At 34.8% G+C, this 25,870-nt stretch overlaps 1 protein-coding gene across 1 annotated transcript; it reads right to left on the bottom strand.

Moving 5' to 3' along the window:
• Positions 1-333: 333 nt before the first annotated feature.
• LOC308678732 (olfactory receptor 14A16-like) lies at positions 334-20,234 on the bottom strand (the record flags this gene model as incomplete). Its single annotated transcript, XM_081345965.1, has 3 exons — positions 334-424; positions 4,088-4,636; positions 19,876-20,234. The coding sequence occupies 3 exons, from the start codon at positions 20,232-20,234 to the stop codon at positions 334-336; spliced, it is 999 nt and encodes a 332-aa protein (XP_081202091.1).
• Between the last annotated feature and the right edge of the window lie 5,636 nt (positions 20,235-25,870).

The raw sequence follows: 25,870 nt of genomic DNA, 5'->3' as shown, positions 1-25,870 counted from the left end.
AGAAATATTTGCAAACTCCACTTATTTAATTAGATGCTCAAATGAGCATTGATAATGTCATAATTAAAGTTCTATCCATTACATCAGGGGTGTCAAACTGCCAGCCCACGGGCCAGATGCATCATCTAGAAGCCACGCCCACCCCATTGCACCAATGGCAAAACTCTCCCGATACATTGTGCGATGTCATGTGATGTTGCAAGTTTGACATGTCTGCCTTACATACTCATGTTGTGCAATTTTAAAACATGTATACAATAAGGATACAGTGATGCTCATTTTATTACTCCTTTCCTCTCCTTTGCAGACCATGGGTAAAACTATGAGGATTTGTCACTTGGCTCCTGCTTCACTGATTACGTTGTCAAATGTATTGCTTTCAGCCTTTCTGTAATCTAGCTCAGGAATATCTACATAAAACTGGCTAAGGATGAGGAAAGACAACATTCTCCTATATTTTTAATGTTAATTTTGTTTCTTTAAATACTCAGGATCAGATGATACTGGCTGAGAGAGATGGGAAGGATTTTTACCTAGTTCCTTCACTGGCCTTGTTAAGTCTCATGTATTGTATGGATTCATCAGAATTACTTGCAGATTTTTTCCCCTATGCTTTCACATCTTAATGCTCTTAACTCAGTCATAGCTAACTTTTCTGGTACTGATATGGTGGGCAAGCACTGAAAGTGGACATATGCAAAAGCAAAGATTCCTCAGGAAGATCATCCAGGAAATAACCATTATAAACTTGTCATCACATCCAAAGGGCTGTAACAGTCAAGAATTTTGTTTTGTTTTGCTGCTATTTAGTGTTCAAATAATTTTTCTACTCCTGACCTACTAGCCCTAATTTGAGGATGTTTATTTAAAGAATTTAGAGAACCAATTGGCAGTAGTGATTAAAGCATCAGGCTAGAAATTGGGAGATTATGAGTTCTAGTCCCACCTTAAGAAGAAAACCATCTGGGTATCCTTGGGCCAGTCATTCTCAGTCCTCCAAGGAGACCACAGGAAATCATTTCTGAAAAATCTTGCCAAGAAAACTGCTCCAACCTGTCCAGTCAGTTAATGAATTTACTTTCACCTCATAAGCTGAGTTTCTTGCCTCATATCCTTCATATTGATCATTCCAATCTAAGGCTTCTTATAGCAAGTCTGGTGATTGCTTATCAATTCCATCCATTTCCACTCCCTGAAATAGAACTCGGACACCCAAGAGAAAGGCAAACTCTGTCTATTGCAACACATCCTATGTGTATATGTAAGATTTCCAATTCAATTCTTATATAAATATGGTTCATTATATAAAAAGTCATAGCAAACATAACATCTATAGAAGTCCATTTACTAACTTTAATTTATTCATGCAATCAGAGCAATTTCAAAGGGATTTGAATGTTTACCCATAGCATTTCTAAGAGAAATATATATTTTTAAAAAAGTTCTTAGAACTTTTTAAGTAGTGCATGAGTTTTAATAAGAGAAAATTTGGTTTTTATTCCAGATAAAGCAAATTCGCCACCTGCTTCCCAACACTACATCACTGGTTTTTACATATTCTCACTTAGCCTGATGAAGAGAATTTGCTTCAAAAACTCTTTCAAATGAGAAGAGTGAAGATGAAATTATATAAAGAAAGAATTTCTTAACTAAGTAACAGTTGGAGGATGTTCTCTTCTCCTGAAGAGATTCAAAATAATCTTCCACAAGATTTTTTACAATTTTGTTAGAAAATGTTTAGAAAAAAAATTGTTAGACAATTTTTGCTTAGTTCTATTTCCTATGATTTAATGATGGCATGTGGGGTTTTTGTGTTTGTTGTTTTAGATCTTTATATAGTTCACCATTGTTGAATATTTCCATACTCCATTCTTAGATATTGCATTCTTCTCTTAAACCCCTTTGTACCCTTTTTCTTGCTTACACTTTCTTCCTCTCATATATTAAATATACTATGGATAACCAAGAAAAATAATCAATGGATCATCAAACAAATCAACCCAATAGTCATACGTAAGGCACAAATAATCAAATTCAAATTATCCCAGCTGGACATACTTTTGGAAAGAAAGAAGACTGCTAGCAAGATGGATAGATTCAGTTTATAGTGTTGATTAAGTACACCATTTGAAGACCTGAAAGACCAAGGTAGGGACACGTTGTCACTAAGAAAATCTATGTGGTCGCTAGGAGCTAAAAAAACTTGATGACACAAAATAACCACTCAGATCTATCTGTATAACTACAAATATATAGCAGGGCTCTATAAAATTATGCATATGGAGTTATAGGTAAAGATAAAGGTAAAGGTTCCCCCACACATGTGTGTTAGTTGTTTCCAACTCTAGGGGCCGGTGCTCATCTCCATTTCAAAGCTGAAGAACCAGCGCTTGTCCGAGGAAGTCTCCGTGGTCATGTGTCCAGCATGACTAGAAGCCAAAGGCGCACAGAATGCTTTTACCTTCCCACCGTGGTGGTCCCCATTTTTCTACTTGCATTTTTACGTGCTTTTGAACTGCTAGGTTGGCAGAAACTGTGACGAGTAACAGGCGCTCACTCTGTTACGGGGCACTCGAGATTCGACCCGCCAAACTGCCGACCATCTGATTGACAAGCTCAGTGTCCTAAGCCACAGAGCCACCGCGTCCCTCTGCATATGGAGTTATACGTCAGTCTATATCTATTTCAGTATTGTATATATTCAGCTATGAATCCATTACATTTCTGCACCATTTCAGAAATAATTAAAACAGAACATAAAGATAGTAACTTTTATTTTGGTTTGTATCTTTCCTTATTGTGCTGTACATTTCTGCTGAATATTTACATTCTGGTTTATGATTTTTACAAATATATGTCTGTTTCCATTAAAACTTCATTAACAAACTTGAAGAAATACATCTATTATTGTTCTACATTATACTCCAGGAAGTAAGTGTTAGACTAATTTCCTTAAAGGCTCCAGAAATTCAATGACATTGAATATAAGAGAATAACAGAATACATAAGAGAATAACAGAATACAAAGTTGGGAGGAATTTTGGAACTACTAGTCCAACCCCCTGCTCAAGCCAGGACTTCTACAGTATAACATTTCAGACAAATGATTGTCCAATGTCTTCTTAAAAACCCACAACTTCTGGAGGCAAGTCATTCCAGTGATCAATTATTCCAACTGTCAGAAAATTTCTCCTAAGTTCTATGTTGCTTCTTTACTTGATAAGCTTCCATCCATTGTTTCTTTTCCTGCTTTCAAATACTTTGGAGAACAGGTTGATCTCCTCTTCTTTGTGGCACCAGATATTGGAACACTAATTTTGTGTCATACCTAGTCCTTCATTTCATTAAACTAGACATACTCAATTCCCATACCCAATACTCATACCCAATACCCATAAAGGAGTTCAGTTGCAGGTTGAGGCTCTTGAGCTTGGAACAATTCTTTGGGATGGTCTGAGGATTCCTGTTTTATGTAGGAAGTTGAAATGGAAGGCCTCCAAGCTCATTTCCAATCGTATAAATCAATAATTCTATTTTCTAATGCACTATGAAGATGTTTTTTAAAAAACAGATGTAAGTATATTTATCAGATAGCTAGAGATACTGTATACAGAAATGTAGATATAGACCTACATGGAGATAAGGATATAATATCTGTGCAAAGACAATATAAACTGTCTCTGTATTTCTATTCAAGCATTCTAATCAATGAGATCTGTCTTGCTTTTCAAAGAAAATTAATGGTGGCTACATTTTCCATCTTACAAAGCATGCAGGGAAAGTTGATGTACCTTGACTAGAAGTTCTGTCCCTGCAATTAAAACAGCTAAAATGCCAAAGTGAAATGACATAGTTTTGATCTAGTAACACAAAGTACTAGTACATCTTATGAATTTTCCGGTGGAGTGAATGTATAGAATTGAATTACCAAATTAAAGTTTTATACAGCACAAATAAACATGATATTTATTTTCATTGTGCCATTTGTTAATGAATTTGTTTTTTCTTTCTAAAAGTAAATATCCTAATGTTGAAAAACCATTTGGAAATGAAAAGTAATGATAGATTCCTTGATGTAGTGTCACACTTAAACATTTTCCACAAGGCAACTTTAATTTCTCTGTTCCTCATAGTATAGATAATTGGATTCATTAAAGGAGGAACCACAGAATATAAAACAGTGATTACTGTATCTATATCTGAAGGAGAGTCTGAAGTAGGCTTTAAATAGGCAACACTTCCAGTGCTGATAAACAAGGAGACAACAATGAGATGGGGAATGCAAGTTGAGAAAGCTTTGTTCTGTCCTTGTGAAGTAGGAATTCTAAGCACAGATTTGAAAATCTGAACATATGAAACAATTATGAAACCGAAGCAACCAAAGACAATGCATGCACTGAATAAAATAACTCCAACTTCAATGAGGTATGAATTATCACATGATACCTTCAGAAGTTGTGGGATTTCACAGAAAAACTGATTCAGAACATTGGAACAAAAGGTGACTGCAAAAGTGCTACAAGTGTGCAAGGCTGAGTAAAGAAGACCAGTTATCCAGGCAATGGCTGCCATCTGAAGGCAGGCTTTCCTATCCATTATGGTTTCATAGTGCAGTGGATCACAAATAGCAACATATCTATCGTATGCCATGCCAGTGAGGAGGAATAAATCTGAGATCAGGAAGAAAAATAAAGAAAATACCTGTGTGATGCACCCATAGTATGAGATCTCACTTTTGTTCAAGAATGCATTTATCATGGCTTTTGGAATAGTGACAGAAATAGAACCAAGGTCAACAACTGATAAATTCACTAAAAAAAAGTACATGGGTGTATGAAGTTGTTGGTGAAAAGACACTGCTAAAATGATGAGAGCATTTGCTATCAAAGCTGCTATATAAATCACTAAAAAGAGAGTGAAATATAACATATTTTGCTCAAATTGATCAGAAAAACCCAGGAGAAGAAAAGTAGAGAAGTCACTTACATTAGGCATTTTTCTTGAGAATAATTACTGTATTCTGTGCAAAGAGTAAAAATAATTTCAACAGATCAGATATGAACAATAAAATTTAATGGATGTTGGAATGTAAATGTAAAGTTCTGAAATACAGTGTGGATTTTCCTTTTCTTCTACTTAGGAAACAGAAACCAGGTTTAGCCATTAAGGGTATGGACATGGGTATTCCATAAAGTCACCAGGAATCAAGCTCAATCTGGCAAATATATTACTTTACCCTTTGGAATATTTTCAATTGTTTCATCAACTAAATAACTTCTTCCATGGGATCAAGCCCCCCCCCCACTTTAATTCAGTAGGCATTAACATCAGGTTTTATGAATAATTTGGGTACAAAGTTAATATAGAAATATTTTCAATGTGGTGTATCATGGATTATGCTTCCAAAATAAATATGTGTGAGATTGTTCAAAGAGAATTATTATGTAAAATATAGAGAAGAAGAGAGAAATTACCTTTAAATTCCACATTTTAGATTATCTGAATGGTGTTTTCAATAATCCTGTAATATATTTATGCTTTCTGAATATAACTTTGGTAAGATCAGAATCATTATGCGCCTTTGAAATTGTACTTTATGCATCTGTCTGAAAATACCACAGGGCCCATTTAATCAGTTCCCAAGAGTATTCAGTAGCATTGGAAGTCTGAAATATATTCCCAACAAAAAAAAATGAAGTGCAAGAATATACCTATAGATGTCCTGTGCTTTTTAGAGCTTTGGGAAACAATATGTCTGGCTTCCTTTGAAAGGTATATGTGATTAAATACAGGATGACCACCCTATGGGAAAAAAAAGAATGTATAAAATGATAATGTTTGACTTTGAAATGTCAAGCCAGATTGGGTGATGAAAACTCTGTTTCTTTTTAACAGACATTGCTTAGAAAGGACTAGAACTTCAATAACTGGTCATGTCTGACATGTTTCAAACAGTGTATATCACCAACAGCCAGATAGGAATATATACTTAAAATCCATGGTATAATCCAAATGCCGTATTTATTGATAATAATAATTAGATATTTATTTGAGAGGTTCCTGGATGGAGAGAAATTGGTGTGAAATATATCAAACAGCTCTATATATAAATTAACAAAAAAAACCAACATGGTGTTCCTTAACATTTTTTAAAAAAATATTTGTATTGAATATTTTTATTACAATAGTAAAGCAAACATAAATGAAGCTCAGACAGAGAGGTCAGAAATAAAAGCTGCAAGGAAAGAAAAAAGAGAAAGAAAAAGGGGAAAGTAGAAAAAAGGTGTCTTCTGATCTTTATAACAAAAAATATAAACAAATTTATGACTCTTCACCTCATAAAGTTACAAACAAATGTCTGATCTTCCATTATCCTATCCCTCTTTCCTCCTTTTTTGTTCTCTCTCTCTTTATATACAGTAGCCACCTTGTAACAAATGTGCCTTAAACTACAATCACTAGCCTAATGCTTCCTAGGTTAATATGAGTGCTTACATGGGGCTTTCCCAAACAGGGACACAACCTCTTACCTTTATTCTATCTCAATCACACATTTTCACCAGGCTTTCATTTTTGTCAAGTCAATGACTTGCACTCTACTTTGTTGTTCTAAATACATTAAAGCCATGTGAGGTCAGTCCTAATTGTGGCTGTATGTGCATGTGAAAAAAATACCTTTGAATGATACAATTAAAGGGAATGAGTTTGTAATAATAAAGGAGAATATGCGTAGCTCAGTTGAAATAAGGGGTCTTTGGTGCTCTCTGAGTTTGACTGTTTTCTTGCAGATCTTTCAGATGTTTTATTACACAAAATAGGTAACAGTATCAGTGCTAGTAAGAAGTTGGGTTTGCTCTCAATTTATATTTTAGTTGCTAGCTTTGTCAGTGTTGGTGGGAGTGGTTTGGGGGTTTCTATGGTTGGAAGTTCCTTGATTGGGGTATCTTGATTGTTAGTCTGATATTAATCTTGGTGTTAATCTATGTTCATAGGTGTTTGGATCTTTTTGTTCCTTTTTTGTCTAGTTGATTTTCTCTTTTGCAAAATATATAGATGTTGTTTGTGTCTATGTGTCTACTGATGGTCAATTTTTCTGAGTACCAGGCTTCCAGGATTTGTTTATCACAGTCAAAGTTTTCCAGTTGAAACTATGGTTAAGTCTGTCCATATGTTGTGAAATTAAAGAGTTTTCATCATGTCTTCTGATTGCTAGTTGGTGTTCATGGATGCCTTCTGCTACTCTTCTGCCTGTTTGTTCTATGTAGAAGATATTGCAGACTATATATTGTAGATGACTCCTGTTTTTTCTCCTGGGACTGCTGGGTCTTTGGTTTTCTTAGGATGTTTTTGAGAGCTTTAGTTGGTTTGTTGTGCTACACTGATTCCATGTGGTTGTAATAGTTGGTAGTGTCTGAGATCTATTTAATGTATGACAGTTTTATCCTTTTTATGGTTTGTGTTGGTTGTACTATCTTGGGGTGAGTGGTCAAACACTTTTTGATAAAGTTGTATGGATATCCATTTTGTATAGATTCTCTGTTTCTTTTTTTGCTGTTCAGAGTTGCCTCCATTTAATTGTTGTTGTTGTTGTTCTTGTTGTTGTTGTTGTTTTCCCCAGGAGGACAGGCAGCTCATTCTCAACCTACATGCTGGATGCCTCCAGGGAACATATCAACATATTCAAGGCAGGGATAGAAACTTTGGTGATCTTCCCCAGTTGTAAGAACTACTTTAACCAATTAATTACTGTAAGACATCATCAGATATCTTAGTTTTTCTTTCTGGATTTCTATGCTACGTATATAGAATTGTCAAGATTTTTTTCTGGAAATCCAAGTGAGATATTTAAAAGTGCAGACCTTTTGATTTTCTAATTGTTAACAGCAAAAACTAAGAAGTGGTAAGTAAATTAAAATCAGTTTGTTTTCTTCCTACTTCTACATATTTCTGGGAAGTTAATTAGTTACATCTCTTGATCCATATTTAGAGTAAAATACAATAAAATATTTTATTTTTCTTGCTTGGATTTCTTGACAATATTTGTACTTTTTCTCCACAGAATAAGAAATGTTAAATCAAACAAAGATAACTAAATTTATTCTTCTGGGGATTTCTGATATTCGAGAACTACAATATTTATATTTCGTAGTTTTTCTTGCCATTTACTTAATAGAGCTAACTGGAAATTTTCTCATCATCACAACTGTTGTTCAGAATCCTAAGCTTCACAACCCCATGTATTTCTTTCTAGCCATTTTATCTTTAGTAGATGTTTGCTACATTTCAACGACAGTTCCCAAATCCCTGGACCACAGCTTGAGAAATTATAAAGAGATTTCATTTTGGGGGGGTTTTACCCAAGTTGCTTTGGTGGTGATGCTTGTAACAGCTGAGGTGACTTTGCTCACTGCTATGGCTTATGATCGCTATGTAGCCATATCTTATCCTCTTCAGTATCAGCTGATAATGAACTGGAATGTCTGTTTTCAAATGGTAGCAGCTTCTTGGATCACCAGCATAATCTGTGCACTAATACAAACTACACAGACCTTTAAATTATATTTCTGCCAGTCCAATATTATAAAACAATATTTTTGTGATATCCCTCAGCTACTGAGCCTATCTTGTACTGACACAGCAATCAATAAGAAGTTGATATGTGCTATGACAGTTATTGTAGGGTCCTTCTGCATTTCATCTATCTTCATCTCTTATGGGTTAATCCTCTCTGCTGTGCTCAAAATGAAATCAATTAAAAATAAGCAAAAGGCCATTTCCACCTGCATTCCACACTTGACAATCTTTTCTTTGTTTGCTATTACTGCTACATTCTCTTATGCCAGACCAAGAGCCATGTCCTCTGCCTTCACAGATTTGTTGACAGTCCTTTTGTACACTGTCCTACCACCATTAATGAATCCCATTATCTATACTTTGAGAAACAAGTAGATCCAACTTACTTTGTTGAAATTATTCAAGGTAAGATTAGAAATTTCTATGGGAAGATCCTAATTATTTTCTACAGACACTGAGGACAATGTGCTTTGCAAGAGAGTGAATTTGGCTCTTTCAATATTTAGGATGACGGTTAAAAGAAATATTTGCCATGCTTTTAATTCTTAATTATTTAAATGAATGTCTTGAACTATGTTAATTGAGCTTGTTTTCTTTTAATGCTGCTAAGCTACTTAAACAGACAGAACATTGGAGTATAAATTCAAAATAATAACATTCATAAAATGTCGATATTAAAATATTTCTGTATATGAGTAACTACTATATTAATTGGTAGCAGGTTCACTTGTTATTGTTATTCATGTCCACATGTTTGCCAATTCCCTCCCATAGAAACTTTAATATTTTATAAAAGAAGTAAGATAAAATAAAATTAAAAAATGATTTGTTGATGCCTACAGCTCTGGATTGGTTTTGGTCTTTGGGATCTAATGTGGCAAAATTTCCAGTATCTGTTTTTGGGGATCTCTAGTTATTTGAGTTAGTGAATCAAACATCTACTAAGATCTCAACAATTCTTGTTCCTGGAAGTGAATAAAACACATACCTAGATAGCTTTCCATGAGAGTTATCTTAAAAGTAACTAAATTATCCTATGGAAATAAATTGGACTTATATGTATTCAATGTTGCCTGCATTAGAGAGAGTGAGAGAGGGAGGGAGGGAGGGAGGGAGGGAGAGGGAGAGAGAGAAACTCCCATAAGCCACAAAATTCGAATGTTCTTCTTATAAAAATTGTGAGCAATTTTTTGAAATATGCATAATTCAATAGTCTTTAGTCTTAAAGAAATTCTGCTGCTTTTCATCTGTTAACCTTCATTTCTAAAATCTGTTTTATTGATTTGTGGGATGATTGGTTGGTTTACTATATCCACTGCCAAACTACTACTATGAATAGTTTACAGCAATAGTCAAAAAGAAAGCAAGTAATCTATACTGTTCCATATAAAATCCATCATAAAACAAAAATGCACTCAAAACTAAATCAAATAATCAGAAACAAACAAAAAGTAGCTATGTCCATCAATAGCACTGGAAATTAAATCTAAATCTAAATATTTCTTTCACTTTGCAAACCAGCAAAAAAGAAAAAAAGAAAAAAAATGTGAGATGGGGAAGCAGGATGCAATTGGGTGACAAAGTTTTCCATAATAATGTAAAATACTTTCTCCAGGTGTGTAGCCTTATAAAATTTAGGGCTGAAAGTCTCCTAGAATATACATAAAGGTCGATGTGAGGAGATGCTCACATTCATATAGTTAAAGTTTTTTTCATCCATTCAGAAGCATGTCCACTGCATGTCCATATGGCCTGGGATTCTAATGTGCTACTGGTGATCATAAAGAGACTGTCAATATCTCATTCCAAACCCATGGATGACTTATTTGAGTAGTTTCAGATAGCTGTCAGGTAATAGGGAAGAGAGATAAGTCCTATGACATTCCACATTGGAACAAATGTTGACTCAACTATTGTTTGCCCATGAATACCCCCTCAAATAGGAGAAGAGTCATTGTAGAAGGGTGCTCGTAGGCTTTTATTTCTGCAGATAGTCCAAAAGAAAGTACAATATATATAACACAAATGTTTACAAAGATTAAAAAGATATTGCAATTAAGGTAGTATAAATATTTATAGAAGTATATACTGAGAGGGTCAGATTTATAGAAGTATTAATGTAATAGAAAATTAATGTTATTATACCTAATATAGATATTGGAAATCTAGGGAGAGGAGTTGCTCAGACATTACCCCTGAATTTTTTCTGAAGAGGAATGAGAGGGAAGAAAGAAGAGGAACGAGGGAAAAGAGTAGAGGAGGGGGGAAGGAAGTAGGAAGGTTGGAGGAGAAGAGGAGGAGAATTGGGGAGAATTGGGAGAGGAGCAGTAAAGGGAAGAGGAGAGGAGAGGAAGAAGAGGGAAGTAGGGAAGAAAGAGGAGAAAGGGAGAAAGAAGGTAGAGAAGAGGGAAGAGAGAGAAGGAATGTGGATACAGTGAAAGGGGAAATGGACGAGCAACACCAAAATTTATGTGTACGTAAATTTATGTGTATTTACGTTATTAAGAGTATCTGATAGATAAGATTGTAAAAAGAATGTATGTTAATACTTGATAAAATATTATGGTATATTTGTTGATATGCATGGGGAAGAGTTGGGAAAAATAAAATAAAAAACTTTTTAAAAATAAAATAAATGGCAGATAAATTATTATATTCCTTGAGCATCACTTTGGAGGAAAAGCAGGATAGAAAGGTAATTAATGAATATATTATTATATACACTGAATATATTATGGTATTTCATTACTGTGGACATGGCAATATTGGATTTCTTCATTTAATTTCATTTAAGTTTTCTTTAAACCATTTGCCTTTATTCTTTTTTTAAAAAAAATGCAAGTTTTATTGATTTTTTAGTTTTACATCCAGGTATTTATGAAGCAATACGGTGTTTGGGTAGTTAAAAGTAAACAATAGTAAATAACAAAATCATTTGTAGGTAACTCAAGTTACATCAACAAGAATTCCCTCTCCGATTCCCTTAGTTATGATAACATAGTCAAATTAATAAAATTAATACTTTTCTAATTGTAACCCAATCAATTAGAACAATTTTCAATATATTTTCACATATACATATCCATGTCCTGTTTTTGAGTTTTACCTAATTAGAATAGGATATTCCGAACTAGCCTGTAATATATGAAAGAAAATTTAATTTTTGGGTAGCCCACATTTCCCCCATTTCATTATATAGTAATTATCCTGTCTAAAATACATACATTGTTCAAACCTGGCTGGATATATGAATTTGCCACTGAAGACAGCCAGCTCTACAAGGAAGGCTGTGTTATCCTGGAAAGAGCTTTAGTCCGAGAAAGCGAGGGTTTTGAGGAGCATGTTCCATCTGATAACTCTTGAATGGAAATCTCTTCATCTTCAGGCTTTCTTTGTTGAAACTTTAAAAAAAGAAAAATCAACAAAAAAACCCCAATCCTTACTTTCATACGCTGTCACCTTAGCATCTGCGTTGGATTCATGAACTATATAGAGGGAAAGAGGGAACTACAGAGAAAGAGAGTTCCATATGGAATGTTCCTTTTTCTTTATTATTTTTCTTTTTTTAAAAAAAATCTTTTTTCTTTATTCATAGAGAATATTATCTGGATGCTGTAATACTTTTTGTAGTTTAACGAAGAGAAGAGTGAGGGGTGACATGATAGCAGTGTTCCAATATCTCAGGGGCTGCCACAAAGAAGAGGGAGCCAAGCTCTTCTCCAAAGCACCTGAAAGCAGGACAAGAAGCAACGGATGGAAACTAGTCAAGGAGAGAAGCAACCTAGAACTAAGGAGAAACTTCCTGGCCGTTAGAACAATTAACCAGTGAAACAACCTGCCTCCAGAAGTGGTGAATGCTCTAACACTGGAAGTTTTTAAGAAGAGATTGGACAGCCATTTGCCTGAAATGGTGTAAGGTTTCCTGCCTGAGCAGGGGGTTGGACTAGATGACCTCCAAGGTCCATTCCAACTTATTATTATTATTATTATTATTATTATTATTATTATTATTATTATTATTATTATTATTATTATTATTATTATTATTATTATTATTATTTCAGTGCATTCTTATTTTATACAAGTTTATTCTGTTTAATATCTTAATAATTCACCAATTATTGAAAAAAATCTTTTGTTGTATCCTTCCACATTCTGTAATAGCTAACTTTCCTTTTCTTTAAAGGTCTAAAAATTAAGTATAAAATCAATATGTATCTTTTAAAGATTCCCCTTAGCCTATTAAGAAAAAAAATAGCTCTGTCATTACAACAAATATATTCTATTTATCATAATAGTTCATCAATTTTTAAAACAATATATTTTATTATATCACTGCAAATTCTGTAATATATTTCAAAGTTATGTTCTGATAGCTAATCTATTTCATTGTATAGTAATTATTATATCTGAAATACATACGTATTCTATTTGTCATTCCTACAATTCATCTATAATTAACAAAGTATGTTTTATTGTTTGTGGCTAATTTTCATTCCCTTAAAAATCTAGATCCTAAATATACACTCAGTTTATATCTTTTAACAGTTCTCCTTGGCCCATTAAAAGAAAAAATTGAGCTTTATTATTGCAAGTCCCAACACTTACAACAGAAAAAGAAGAAAAATTCATTTTTTAAAAATCTAACTCTAGCTTTCTTCTTGTGCCTGGCAGGTTTCCATATCATTGCCTTTAGCTTCTCAAATGTCTCTCCTTTCTTCCTACGCAGGTTGTTTGAATCCAGGGAGACCATGCAGTTATCAATTTTTCATAGAGACCCCTTTGTAGTCATTAAATTTTCGTTCCAGTAAATCCAATCTCCATGTTTGGCATAGTGCAGTTGTCATTAATTCAATCTGGTCTTCTTCTCCTTTCAGATCCATCTGGCTTAGGTCATGTCTGGTGTTATAGTTGGAGGCCTTTGGCATCCTCCATCTTAGTATTGCTTTCTTCAGCTTCTGTTGTTTGTTAGATTGTAGGTTTTATAGTTGAAGTCAAGGTTTGGGCATCAAGGCTCTAAGTAGATTGTACTTGTTGTACTTTAAAATCCCTTATTTTATTGTTAGTTTCCTCATCCTCTGTTCATTTTTGGGTTGTCAGTTCGTCAATTGAAGTCAGAGTCTCATTAGGTGAGTTTGTGCTGTCAGATTTGTCATTAAGTCTGGCTTTTATTTTTGCAGTCATTGCCAGAATTGTATCAAGTATGAGTTTATAGTCATGGTGGAATATATTCTTCCATTTCTTTAGTATTTTACAGGTAGGCCTTTAGTGGAGGCTTTTTTTAATAAAAGTCAATAAATGTCCACCTCCACTATTCCTAAAGGTAGTTTTCAGTGCCAGGTGTTCCCAATTTTTATCTTTAAAGATGGTGTCAAGGACAAATCTGTTAGAGCCAGATCTCAGAGTAAAAAAAAAAAAAGCTTTACTTGCTATACCAGGTTTCGCCACAAGATGTCCTCAATAGTATGTACAGTCCTTTTGCAGACTAATATAAGTCTTTTATCCAATTAATTCATTTTTTAGCAGTAAATAGGGTAGTAGGTCCCCATAAAAATAAGCAATAAAAACTTTTGAGTGGCCCAAAAATTCCAGAGGTACAAATAGAGTTGCTTAGTTATATAGCTTAGTCATTTGATTTCTTTTGAGGCTTTAAGATTGTAATTCCCCAAGTAAGCAGTCACCGATCCTTCAAGAAGGGGGAAAAAGATTTTCAGGAAAGTCCCACAGGAAAGTAATTAGGGGGTAAGAAAGGTACGCTTTCACCCAAATCCTCCAGATTGCTTCGTTGTGCTTAATAGTGATTTTCGCTTTCGGCAGGGAACGGCTTAGTGATCAGCCATGTTATTATTATTTATTTATTGATTGATTGATTTTATATACCGCCCTATTCCCGAAGGACTCAGGGCGGTTCACAGGGCAAATTAAAACAATACAAAAAAGGAAAGATAAAATAGAATTAAATTAATACTAGCCCACAGGATTAAGACAAAGTTAAAATTTAAATTTAAAATTAATTTAATTTAAAACCCCTCAGTCCAGGCCAGACAGTTCAAAAAACCAGGTTTTTAGGTCCCAGCGAAACAAGCAAAGGTCTGGGGCAGTCTGAAGTTCCATTGGCAGTTCGTTCCAAAGGGCAGACAATCTTTTCTTTTTTGGGCTAGAGAAGTAACTCCAGATCAAACAGAGGGCTGCCATTCCTCTGTGTTTGCAGAGAGAGAGCCTCCTCATGGTGGTTGCCCCTCCAGGGTGACTTTTAACCCTTTTCAGGGCTCTCCAAGGAAGAAAGACTGGAAGGCAGGGGGGAGCTTCTCCCCGAAGGTCCGCCAGTGCCGTGTATGCAAACTGGAAGCCCATTCTTATGTGTTCTTCAGTGTTCATTTATTTGCTGATTGGGGCAGTCATCTCCCAGTTCCTCAAGCATCTTAGTTGGGCCAGAACCTATGACAATCCAATGTCCTCTACTGATTTGAAATCACTACTGCTGGCTTCAGTATTTGGGAATCAGGTATGAAAGTGGGCATGAATACACATGGATGGTTGTAAATAAAAGTTTGTTAGTTCCAATACTTATAGCATTGGAGAGAACCTATTCAGTTCAGTCATATTCAATCTCCATAGTAATGTTGGACAAAGTGGGCTTTAATGGGATAGATATTGTTTCGACGGAATCCCATCCGTCATCCTCAGGCTGGTGGCTTCAGCTTCCTTCTTCTGGGAAAAGCATGTGGTAGTGGCTGTTTGTTCCTCTTTTTTAAACTGCCAGAGGGGGTGTGTTCTGTGGGTGGAGGTGTGCTCTGATTGGGTGGGGGATTAAGTGTGTTCTGATTGGGTGGAAGTGTGTTTTGAATGGTGGGTGTGTTCTGATTGGGTGGGGGTGTGTTTTGAGTGGATGGGCTGGTCTCAGCTGCCAGCCTTAGACCTGAGCTGGTGAGTTGTGCTGCTTTTGTTCGGCTTCATGTTTGTGGTGGTGTTATGTTTTTATAGTGGGTGTCAGTTTGCTTATTGTGTGGTTTGGAGGGGTTTAAAGTGGCTGATGTTGCAGCTGATTGACCGGCTGATGGACTCGTCTGTCAATCAAGGCGGGTTTCCAAATGGCTGGTAGGCAAGAGATGAGTCCCAACCACCAAGAATGATACCAGACCCAAACTCATGATGACATCACCACCACACAACCATTCAAAAAGCAAATCCAAACCCACAATGATAACGACGCACAACCACAAAACAGAAACCTAACTACAGATGCAACATCAGCCACTTTAAACCCCTCCAAACCACACAATAAGCAAACTGACACCCACTATAAAAACATAGCACCACCACAAACACGATGGGATTCCGTCGAAACGTTGCTCCTACACCTTTAGTTCTACGCGGGGAAAAACCCGAATGACCAAAGATCCATATATATATATATATATATATATATATATATATATATATATATATATATATATATATATATATATATATATATACAGTATATATATATATATACAGTATATATATATACATACAGTATATATATATACATACATACATATTTTTTTTAAAAAGTAAGGTTTTACATTTAGGCAAGAAAAACTACATGTACAGTTATAGTATATGGGGTAACTTGCTCAATAATAGTAACTGTGAGAGGGATCTCAGAGTCCTAGTGGACAATCACTTAAATATGAGCCAGCAGTATGCTGCAGATACCAAAAAAGCCAACACAGTGCTAGGCTGCATTAACAGAGGGATAGAATCAAGATCAAGTGAAGTATTAATACCACTTTACAAGGCCTTGGTAAGGCCACACTTGGAATACTGCATCCAGTTTTGGTCACCATGATGTAAAAAAGATGTTGAGACTCTGGAAAGAGTACAGAGAAGAGCAACAAAGATGATTAGGGGACTGGAGGCTAAAACATATAAGGAATGGCTGCTGGAATTGGGTATGTCTAGTTTAATGAAGGACTAGGGTTGACATGATAGCAGTGCTCCAATATCTCAGGGGCTGACCCAAAGAAGAGGGAGTCAAGCTATTCTCCAAAGTGCCCAAAGGCAGGACAAGAAGCAACAGATGGAAACTAATCAAGGAGATAAGCAACCTAGAACTAAGGAGAAACTTCCTGACAGTTAGAACAATTAACCAGTGGAACAACCTGCCTCCAGAAGCTGCGAATGCTCCAACACAGGAAGTTTTTAAGAGGAGACTGGACAGCCATTTGTCTGAAATGGTATAGGGTTTTCTGCCTGAGCAGGGGCTTGAACTAGATGATATCCAAGGTCCCTTCCAACTTTACTATTATGATTATGATTATATATTATACACACACACACACACACACACACACACACACACACACACACTAGAGAATCCAAACAAAAATCTAGATAGCACAAGCTATTTTTATTCTTAAGCCTGTGATGGTTAAGCATGGCCATGCTGGAGTGGAAACAGGTAACAATTAGTTCATTAAAGAGAAAGTGAATGGCTTGTTAATTCACACTTCATGTTTGGCAAGCAAACAGCAGAACATTCTGGACAATGAGTAGGAAGAGCTAGCTTGGTTATGTAACCTTTTTACTATAAAGGAACTAATTAAAAATAAAACAGAAAACAAGGACTTTTATTTTTGGTTTTTGTCCTTTCTGATTATTCACTTTTGTGCTAAATCTACACATTCTTGTTTATCACTTTCCCAAATATATGCCTCTTGTGTTTTTTCACCTAAGATTTCAGTTGAGACTAAATTACCAAACTAAATAGCACCACTGTAGGAAATGTGCATTAAATTAATTAATTAAATTCCTTAATGTTTCAGAAATCCTGAAATCCAATAAGAATAATATAAGGGAATTCATCTGCAGGTTGAGGCTATTTAGCTTGTTTACCTGAAGGGGATCTCAAGATCTTCTCTCATCCTCAACTAACCAAAAGTTTCCAATTTTTTTCCATTGCTTCTACTTTTCCCTCTTACTGATTAACTATAGGCAAAATACAAAATCTAAATTGTGTATCTCTAATTGTTCTCAGCCAGTGTAGTTGTTTGCATTTGATTACAAAAATTGCTTCAGAGAATGAAGAATGAAGAGAATGAACCCAACATTCTCTGAAATTTCTTAAAACAGTTGTGACATTCTTTAGGTGCAGGTGAAGATTGCAGAGGAGAGATGTGCAAACCTAGAAAAAGATACAGCTGTTTTTAAATAGAAGAAGATAAATGCAATAGTTGATTGGAATGGTATGATGCTTCCTCCTCTATGCAGGTCGTTGATTTGGAACACTTCCATATATCAATTTCAACTCTACAAATCTTTAATTGTATTTTTTTTCTTAATATACATTTTCAGAACAAATTTACTTACATTTACTAGAGAAGCTGAGAACCAATTTAAATGGGTTTTGACTCATTCCTTTTTGCCACACAAAAATGTGAATAGGAGATTGATGGATTAGAAAGCAACACCCATACATTGGGTAAAAGTTGAGTTTATTAAGCAAAGGGGATCAAGCATAATGGAGACAAGAAATATCCACAGAGAAGGCAGGAAAAAAGACAGTGATATTCAACAGAGGAGTATAAATGTACAAGAAAATTTCATTTCCCTTTAGCTTAAAGCTCCTCACTCACATCAAAGGAATATACTGATGTTGCCTAGGTGATTCCATTAAGCATATGGCATCTTTATGAAGTACATTTATACTGAATAGAAGATGGTATAGATAACCCCAAATCTAGATATTGTGTTTGATATACCTTATCAGTAGCTTGGATGAAATTCAATAATTCTCAAGCACATTTCATCCTGATGTACATCTGCTTGTACTTGTTTCTTCATGTGTTAGACCAGGGAGCATATTTGTATGAAGTTGTGAGATTTCTGAAAGCTTATATCATATTTTATTGAATTATGCATCATCCTAATTATACTTCTTGCCTTTGTAATTTCTTGTGATTATCAAATTACATGAGATAGTGCCAGATAGTATCCATCCTACCCACATTGCCAGATATCTAATCTTTCAAAAGAACTTCTAATGAGAACCTGTGAGTGCTAATCCACCCTATGAATGAAGACAGCTGGGTGACTTTATGCCAGCCATTTTCTCTCTCCCCCTCCCTCCCTCTCTCCCTCTCTACTTCTCTCCCTCTGTCCTGGGAAGGAGGCAATGGCCAAGCACTTTGGAAATAGTTTGCCAAGAAAAACACAGGAACTTGTCTAAGTAATCACCAGGAGTTAAGGCTGACTCAAAGGTGAAAAATATCAAAATGTATGAGCAAATGACCATTTAAGGAGAGAATAATATAGAGTCCTGTCTATTTCTGGAAAAAACTAAAGCTTTAACTAGCCATATTATGTGCAAGTGTTAGAGAAGAAGTCAATTCACTCAGGAAAGCATAGGGAATCATAGACCATATTATTTAAACTTTCCTTCTGTCGCAGGTGTTTTCCATAATAACATTGCACCCTGATCCTAACTTCATTAAATCAGGATTGTCAGCTTGTGGTATGTCAGGGGCTGCCAGATATCTACATTCTGCATCTATAAACTGCATTGATAGTAATTAGGGGTGAAGGATATTTACTGAGCAATTACTGGAATTCTACAATTCTTCTGCATGAAGAGGTTGAATCTGTCTCCATAGAAGTATGTCTTCCTTTCTAATGTATTGCTTTATTCGAAAAGGTGAAGAAAATGACAGGAAAATATAATTTTCTGTTGAATACAATATAAACAGCACTAAAAGAATTTTTTAGAATCTCAAGAGTTTAGAAAGGACAAGTTTGATATTCTTATTTCTCATGCTATAGATGATTGGATTGAACAGAGGTGGAAGAAGGGAATACAGAACAGTCAACCCAAAATCTAAGTAAGTTGGGGTGCTAGAGGGGGGCCTCAAATAGGCAAAAAATCCAGTTAATAAAAACATAAACACTACTGTAAGATGAGGAGTACAGGTTGATAAAGCTTTTTGCCTCCCTTGTTGAGAAGGGATTTTTAGCACTGCCTTGAAGATCATAGCGTAAGATATGATAATAAAAGTAAAACAGCCTATTCCTACAATGACACTGACCATAATAACTCCAATCTCAACTAAATTGAAACCAGAACAGGATAGTTTTAGCAGTTGTGGAATTTCACAGAAAAATTGGTTGACAACATTAGAACAAAAAAGGATTGAAAAAGTGCCACTAGTATGCAATGTTCCATAGAGAAGACTGGCAACCGAAACCAGAATCATTATTTCAGTGCAAGCTTTCCAATTCATCACAGTCTCATAGTGCAGTGGATGACAAATGGCAACATACCGATCATATGCCATGACTGTCAGGAGGGAGAGATCAGAAGCCGCAAATGAGACAAAGAGAAAGACTTGAACCACACATCCTAAGTAAGAGATGTGTCTGGTGTCCATGAGGGAATTCACTATGGATTTTGGGACAATAACAGAAACTGAGCCCACATCCTGAACAGCCAAATACATTAGAAACCAGTACATGGGGCTATGAAGTCGATTATCTACAGCTACTGCAGAGATGATGAGAAGATTTGCTGTTATAGTTGACAAATATAACACAAAGAATAAAAAGAAATGTAAAATTTGCAAATCCCATTTTTTTGAGAATTCCAGAAGCAAAAAGTAAGTTACTGCGGTTTGATTATCCATGATTAACTTATGACTTAATTTAATTTAACTCAATTTAATTTACAAACAGAGGTGGAGGAAGTAGTTAGTTAAAAACAGTGAACACATATAATCTGATACAGTCTGAGACTAGAATGGAAAAATAGAGAGAAAACATGCAAATAATGAAAACACAGTTCAGAAAAGGAATGTAATACATTTTGTGTCCAATTACAGCACTATTTATATATTTCAAATTGTCATTGACTATAAACCACAGTTTTCTTCTTCCTTTGATTTCTTTTCCTTGTTGTATATGTTAAAATGTTTGCCTAGACTTGGCAAACATTTTCAAGTTCATTTTAACTGGAGGTTCCCTGGACGTTTGGACCAGTAAGTGTTTCTTATCACTCTTAAAGAATTGTTATAATAATGGAAAACTGAAGACGGGAGTCCCATATAAAGAGAGCACCTTAAGGAAAGCCTGGATGCAAACCTAATACAGAAACAATGGAATTAATTGCTATGTTTTTTTTTACTTTGAAAAATTGAAGGAACAGACTTTTAATTGGCATTTTTCAACCTTGACAGTTTTAAGATGCATTGACTTTAACGAGGGTATTCTGGGAATTCAAGTCCGTCCAGTTTAAAGTTGCTCAGGTTAAGAAACACTGCCTTAAGCAAATAAATATTAGTTGACAAACAAATAGTTCAAAAATATCTATATAATAGTACATTTAAGTATGTTAATGGTAGATTAGAATTTTACAATAGAAAACATTATAATTCACATTGGTATTGACCAGGTGGTCCTTAAAATTACAGCACACGAAGAGGAAAGCATATTCATGCCAAGAGAAATAAAAGCTAAGTAGGACCTCTTCATATTCTAATCAAAATTCTCCAGTTAACATTTCCTTATCTTAAAAATTTGCAAAGGTTTCAAATGTAAGAACAGTTTGATATGGGAACCATATCTGTCAAAGATACTCTAATTTGGGTTCTCTAAGATACTCTATTGAATTCAATATCCTAAATAACCTCTTCCAACTCTTATGATACTATATTATAGTTTTGTGAATCTTGGTTGCCACTAATATTTTTCATATACTGAATTACTGTTAGTTTATTTTTCATTGTTTTCTGTTTTTAATGTAAGCTGGTCAGTCACAGATTTTAATCTATATGTTTAACTAAACCACTACCACCTTTAAACATTCCAAATTAATAGGGAACATTAATAATAATTAATAATTTCTAAATATGAAATGAAATAAGACAAAATCTGAACTTCTCAACATCAGCATCTTTTCAACAATATATGTATTTATACATTTGTAATCCAAAAATGTACAAATGAACCTAAAAATGACTTTTAGTATGCTAATTTACTTACTAGTGATTAGTTCACTCCATCAATTTTATTTCAATATTAAAGATAGGTTTCTAAATTTCTGCTTACTGTAGTTATCTCCATCATTAATCATCAGTATGTTTGAAAAGTATTTGCATGTCTAATGTATACTGCATTTGTTATTTAGGATACAATAACCAACCATAGATATTTTTTTCCTGATTTATAATAATCTAACTTTTAGACCCAAATGACTAAAATAAATTTCTCCTTTTTGTCTTCATTTGTATATTCTGTGATAGAAGAACAGTAAGTTACATATCATTTCAGAGTACTCTTTTCTCAGTGTAAAAATTATAGTACAAACATTTAATGTAGATTTAAATAAATGCCAGTTAATCTCATATAGGAATTGCTTTTTTAGTCAAATGGCAAATATACTCACTATGCTATACTTACTAGTTTTCTTTATTGTTTTTTAGATTGGTAAACATTGGTTCTACAATAGATGCAATCAGATTATTGCTTAGATCTATCTTCAGGGGAGAAAGATTGATTTTATATTCAGCAATCTTATTAATCATTTTGTTTCCCTCAAGAGGCAATTAAATAATTTAAAATATGCAATCAAACTAGACAAAGTAAAAAAAAAAATCAACCTGAGTTCTTATAGATATAATTAGCCATTAAGAGCTGCTACATCTGAGAATATTCTAATATCAGTCATCCCATCGCATGATCTAATTGTCTTCATCTTACTAACAGAACTGGGATTCAAGTTCACCAAACTGCACTTTTCAACTGAAAATTCAAATCTAGATTAAGTCAGAAAACCAACCAAAAACATATCTTGGAATAGTTTCATTCATCTAGAATTTTATTTCATCTTTAGCTTTCTAAAGTGTTGATTGTTTTTTTTATTTATTTAAAAGTTTTAAAATACATTTTCACATACAAGAAAAAAAAACTCACTCCTCCCCCTCCCCTCTCTCCCACCCTCCCCTCCCCTCCCCTCCCCCCTCCCGGACTTCCCAGAGCTAAATACAGGGTATAACAATGCAAACATAAGCTAGAATATGCTAACAACAAAAATAAAACATTAAATTATTTTTCCCCACTTTAACTCTCCATAATCATAATATTAATAAAATAATAACTAACTAATAATACATCATAAAAATCCACTAACTATTCAAATGCTAAATGAAACTTTTTAGTCCCATATTTATTCTGAATATATTCAATCCACCTTCTCCATTCCACAATATATCTCTGTTGCGATTGTTCTTTCAAATATGCAGAAATCTTTGCCATTTCCGCCAAGTTAGAAACTTTCAGAGTCCATTCTTCTATAGTCAGCAATTCCTCCTTCTTCCAATATTGTGCAACTAAAAATCTCGCCGCTATAATTAAATTCAACATCAATTTAATTTCTATAACAGTAAAATCTGTAACAATACCCAATGAAAACAACTGTGGAGAAAACCTTATCTTTTTCTTAAATATCTTTTGCATGTTCCACCAAATTTTAATCCAAAAAACTTGTAACTTTTTTACAAGTCCACCATATATGAAAATATGTTGCATCCTCACAGCCACACCTCCAACATTTAGGCTGGCAGTTCGGATACATACTTGCTAATTTTTTAGGGTCTAAGTGCCACCTATAAAACATTTTATAGAAATTCTCTCTTAAATTTTGGGTCTGGGTAAATTTTACATTTCTAACCCAAATCTTTTCCCAAGTGTCCATTGTTATTACTTCTTGAAAATTCTGGGCCCACTTTATCATGCAATCTTTAACAAGTTCCGTTTCTGAGTCAATTTCTATCAATGCATTATATATCCTTTTAATATGTGCTTGACCTTGATCTCTAATTTGTTTTACCAAATTTTCATCAGTCATCGAAAAGCCAGCTTTCTGGTCCTCTTTCCATCTTGCCTGTAATTGCCCATACTGAAACCAAGTTTGTACAATCTTTTCTTCTTTTAAAATATTATATGGCTTTAATTGCCATACATTCCTTTCTAAATTTAAGATTTCCTTATATGTAATCTCATCATGTTTAAATCCCACATTTATATTTTCTATTGCGTGTTTAGGTATTGCCCAAAGTGGTATCTTATAATTGATTGTTGAAAGCAAGTTAAAAGTGCAAAAAGTAAAGAAGGAAAATAATTATTTCCAATTTTCTATGGTACATATATAGATAAAAAATGCATCAAACACTTACTCTGAAATTAACAATAGAGTACATTATTTCTATAATTCCAAATAATCATCAAATTAAAATTTCATATTTTTCAGTTTCTTAGAAATTGACATAACATCCAACTGGAAAACAATTTCAGTTGGATATTTTTGAGAAGATAAATTGATTTTGGAGAATAGTTTTACTATATTCAACCAGACAATAATTGATAAGAGATGTTATTAAGAAGCAAATGAAGATATTTGATCTGGGATGGATCAGAGTTAATTGTGATGATTTTGGATAGATAAAAAGCTGTGGTAAATTGTTAACAGAGGGTTTTGAAACTTGAATTTTACTGTTGGTCTACCTGTTAACTATCCTATTATTAATATAGTGGATAAATGACAGGTCAATAAATTGCAAATAGAGTTAGAAGTTTAAAAAAATGGGAATGCTTTGCAAGGGGAGGGGAAGTAATATTGTTGCAATATATTTATTAGGATTCAACTAGGGAGGTTAATGCATGTGTGTGTTTTTAATGCACATTTTAATGTTATATTTATTTTTTCATTCTGTTTTTGTAAATTAATATTATAATTTTTTTGAGTCTGTATTTTAATTTTTTGAATAAAAATAAAATGTTGCAAGGGAAACCGCATTCAGAAGTGAGACTTCTGTGGAACAAATGGAAAACTGGCAGAGCTGACAACTGTGACAAAATGAAGACCCAACGTGTAACCCTGCTCTTTAATTCTTCTCTGGACAAGGAGTGGAGTTGATATCATCCTGGCAGTTCTTTGTCATGAGCAATTGTTATTGTCATAAGTTGCAACATTTAATAAAACTACTATAAAAGAGAAATTTCTCCTCACCTTTGCATTACAAAGTTCCTCAAGCATCTTAGGTGAGGTAGAATTTATAATATGCAATATTTTCTAATTGATTTGAATGGGAAGCCTCAGGGCTTTTTTTCTAAAAAAAAAAAAGGTGCCAGAACTCTCATCTTGGCAGGTGCAGGAGGCGGGGGGCAGCGCTGCTGTGGTCACAGGTGTGAGGGGTGTTGGCGGGCTGCCCCCCAGGGCAGGAGCCAGCACGGCTGGTGCTGTAGGAGCAGTGGGGCCCGCTCTATATGGTGGGACTGCATGGGGCAGGCGGCGGAGACGGTGCAGACCAGGTGATGCAGGGCAGCCACTTAGGCACACAGGGCAAGGTGACAGTGGCTGACACGGGTGAGCACCAGGAAGGAATGCACATGGACTCCGCAGAACCCACTTCCCACTCCTTGTCCTCTCTTACTTACCTAGTTAAGATGGTGTAGTTGGGCAGCAGGGAGGGGTGCAAAGAATCTGCCTTCACTGCAGACAACTTGCCTGTGCAACGTTTGTCAGCCAGGTCTTTTGGCACACTCAGCAGCAAGCCAATAGGCCAGGCGTAGGCAACCTTGGCTTTTTTATGACTCGTGGACTTCAACCCCAGAAGATGTTACATAACATAACATCAACTGGAAGATGTTAAACTGTCCTTCTGTTTCTTTCCTTCCCAGAAATTGTGCTAATGAGTCCACCTAAGCTCTGCTGATCAGCTTGTCCTGGATTGTTTTGCCACAAAACGGAACAGTTTTCAAGTTGCAGTTGAGACATCTCATTTTAGATATATCACATATAATTGAAGATTGTAATTAGTTGCATGTGCACGTTCAACAAGTGTGATGTGTTTGTGCTAGCATTTCTAGGCCTCTTTCCAATCACATCCAGAAAAAATTGTAACAAACATTGGAATTCTTAAGGCCATGTTTGATATTTCCCAGCAATCTGTTACTGGAAGGAAAAAGCAATCCCTGCTGCATTACTGATCCCAGAGAAGCATTTGCATGTATGCAGGTATCCTTAGGATGCCATAGTTATGGATGAGAAATATTGGTTGCAAAGTTGGCATTTCTGGATGTAATACAGATATTTTGGACTTATTTTTGTTTCTTTGCATTTGATATTTTTAAAAAGGCATATGCTACTGATTACGCTAATGCACATATGTAACATCTTTTGCTAGGATACATGACCACTGCTTTTCCAGAATGTGAAAAGTGAAAGACTGTGACTAAACAAAATTTTAATGCACAGATAATATCA

Source organism: Vipera berus (assembly GCF_964194415.1).
Source record: "Vipera berus genome assembly, chromosome: Z".
NCBI lineage: Eukaryota > Metazoa > Chordata > Lepidosauria > Squamata > Viperidae > Vipera > Vipera berus.
This window is presented reverse-complemented; position numbering and strand designations above follow the sequence as displayed.